Source organism: Galeopterus variegatus, unplaced genomic scaffold (genome assembly GCF_000696425.1).
Source record: "Galeopterus variegatus unplaced genomic scaffold, G_variegatus-3.0.2 Scaffold2963, whole genome shotgun sequence".
NCBI classification, from domain to species: Eukaryota; Metazoa; Chordata; class Mammalia; order Dermoptera; family Cynocephalidae; genus Galeopterus; species Galeopterus variegatus.
This window is the reverse complement of record NW_007729074.1, coordinates 143071-146190: the sequence shown is the minus strand read 5'-3', so window position 1 is coordinate 146190 and position 3120 is coordinate 143071. Positions and strand designations below refer to the sequence as shown.

At 37.0% G+C, this 3120-nt stretch overlaps 1 protein-coding gene across 1 annotated transcript in view; it reads left to right on the top strand.

Moving 5' to 3' along the window:
- CCT4 (chaperonin containing TCP1, subunit 4 (delta)) overlaps nucleotides 1-3120 on the top strand; it is a 13871-nt gene extending 10751 nt beyond the window's left edge. Inside the window, 4 exon segments of the mRNA XM_008583546.1 lie at nucleotides 288-500; nucleotides 502-784; nucleotides 2582-2695; nucleotides 2910-3120. Coding sequence (XP_008581768.1) covers nucleotides 288-500; nucleotides 502-784; nucleotides 2582-2695; nucleotides 2910-2924 — 625 coding nt within the window. The 3' untranslated portion in view covers nucleotides 2925-3120.

Here is a 3120-nt window from a genome sequence, read left to right as displayed (position 1 = left end):
GTAATTGTATTGAAACAATTTAATGAAAATATTAAATATTTGGTTTCAAAAATGCAGATTAATTTATTTCCCTCCCCCAACATTGTATTATTTCTGATACTTTTGAGAAACCTATATAAGAAAGAAAAAAAAAAAGAATTGAGCTCACTTTATATGTTGACTTTCTTACGGCTTTATCCTAGGTACTTTGCTCATTAATAAATGTATGCCATGAGAATGAAGATGATCTTTAAATGGAAAGTATTTGTTCATTAACTCTGCTACTTATTAACTGTGACTTTTAACAGGTTACTTAGTCTGCTCTTCAGTTTCCTTGGTTTTAAAAACAGGGATAATAGTTCCTTCATAGGCCTCTTGTGAGGATTAAATGCATTAGTAAATAAAAAGATTTTTATTTTAGATTTTTTTGCATTGGGACTGGCTGGTTAGCTCAGTTGGTTAGAATGCAGTGTTACAACATCAAGGTCAAGGGTTCAAATCCTTGTACAGGCCAGCAGCAAAAAAAAAAAACCTCTTAAGTCAATGTTTGGTAAACACTATGTAAGTATTAACCATTGTTCCTGTTGTGAGTGCTCCAGAAATAGAGTTGGCCCTACGATTAACTGAATATTCACGAACATTGAGTGGTATGGAATCCTACTGTGTTCGTGCATTTGCAGATGCTATGGAGGTCATTCCATCTACACTAGCTGAAAATGCTGGCCTGAATCCCATTTCTACAGTAACAGAACTAAGAAACCGGCATGCGCAGGGAGAAAAAACTACGGGCATTAACGTCCGAAAGGTAATAATTTTTAATTATTGCAGAAAATGTGGATTAGGGGCCAGCCCGGTGGCGCACTCAGTAGAGTGCGGTGCTTGGGAGCGCAGCGGCACTCCCGCCGAGGGTTCGGATCCCATATAGAGACCGGTCCGCTCTCCGGTTGAGCACAGTGCGGGCGCGACACTGAGGGTTGCAATCCCGTTACTGGTCACGAAAAAAGACAAAAAGGAAAAAAAAAAGAAAATGTTGATTAGTATTAAGACAATAAAAACTTTGTAAGTGTCTATTGAATAGAAAACTTTGTAGTTGAAAGTAGCATAATCTTGGGTTTAAATATGAGACCTGCTGCAGGTTAATAAATGTATGCCATGAGAATGAAGATGATCTTTAAATGGAAAGTATTTGTTCATTAACTCTGCTACTTATTAACTGTGACTTTTAACAGGTTACTTAGTCTGCTCTTCAGTTTCCTTGGTTTTAAAAACAGGGATAATAGTTCCTTCATAGGCCTCTTGTGAGGATTAAATGCATTAGTAAATAAAAAGATTTTTATTTTAGATTTTTTTGCATTGGGACTGGCTGGTTAGCTCAGTTGGTTAGAATGCAGTGTTACAACATCAAGGTCAAGGGTTCAAATCCTTGTACAGGCCAGCAGCAAAAAAAAAAAACCTCTTAAGTCAATGTTTGGTAAACACTATGTAAGTATTAACCATTGTTCCTGTTGTGAGCACCCAGCCCATGTGGTCATGTAGGGTAAACACATAAAACAATAATAATGTTTCCTTTTTTATTAATGTTTTATTGAGGAGACAAATATATGCTAGGAAAAAACTGACAGAGATATTTTTTGAATGGTACAGAACTCCAAAGGCTGGTACTACCTGATTAGGGAAAGCCTCATGAAGATGCAACTTTGGTTTGGAGGGGATGAGGAAATTTCAGATGGAGAAGGAATGGTTTACAGATGAGGGACCAAGAAGTTATTCCGCCTATCTAGAGCAGAGGTTATATGGACTTTAACATTGGGAAGATCAGATAAAAGCTAGGATGGGGGCTGGCTGACTCATTAACTCAGTTGGTTAGAGTGCAGCCTATGACACCAAGGTCATGAGTTCGGGTCCCTGCACTGGCCAGCCGTCAAAAATAACAAAGCTAGAATGATGTGGTCCTTTGATCCTTTAGTATTAAGGCAAGCTTTTTTTTTTTAAAGATGGCCGGTAAGGGGATCTTAACCCTTGACTTGGTGTTACCAGCACCACGCTCTCCCAAGTGAGCCACAGGCTGGCCCACCACTAAAGTTTTTTAAGCAAGAGGTTAAGGTGATGAAAAGAGTATTTTAAGGAGGGAAGACTAGAGGCAGGGATGCCTGTTACTGCTTTCAGCAGTGATCTGGGGGTAAAGGAGAGTAGAATAGTGCAATAAAGAATTTAAGGTGAGAAATGTGAGAGATATAAAGGAAGAATAGATAAAATTTAGCCTAATTCAGAATTGAGATTCAGAGATGATTTAAGCATATAGATCTCATAAATTTTAACTACTATGATCTATAATTTTTCCAAGATATATTAAAATAATTCATTCTTAGCAGAAGAAGGTTTTGGAATTAGGATTGGGGGAATCCAAGCATTAGTTCAGTTTTTCCAAATATTAGTTGAACTGCAATCTACAATGTAGAGAAGAGCTTAAAAGATTATATTATTTTAATGTACCTAGACCAAGGGAAAATTAGGTTTGAAGAGGTCTTGGGCACACTGGTGACAATGTAGTTGTTGATGTGCATAATTATAAACACTGAAGGCAACTTGTGCTGATTTACAGGGTGGTATTTCCAACATTTTGGAGGAACTGGTTGTTCAGCCTCTATTGGTTTCAGTCAGTGCTCTGACTCTAGCAACTGAAACCGTCCGGAGCATTCTGAAGATTGATGATGTGGTAAGTATACATAGGTTGCAAATTTCCCTACAAGGTTAAAAGGCATATATTTTGAACTTTTTAGATTTATTTTTTGTTTATTTATTGAACGTTTATTTTTGATAAATGTTGTTTGCTAGGCATCAAAGTGATAACAGTTCATATTGGGATAATTGCCTTAAACATCTTCCAACCTTAAGATTCTGTCATTACCTAAGTTTTTTTCTCTTATCAGGTAAACACTCGATAATCTGTATAAAAGTGGCTGACTGGCACCATTATGCCCATCTATGCTGTGGCTAGAGTGGAAGAAGATCACGTTTGTGTTCCTTGTTGTTTGTAAGGTTATTTCCTGTAAGAATTCCTGGGCTTGGTTTTCCAGTGGCATTTGCCTGTAATTGTATTGAAACAATTTAATGAAAATATTAAATATTTGGTTTCAAAAA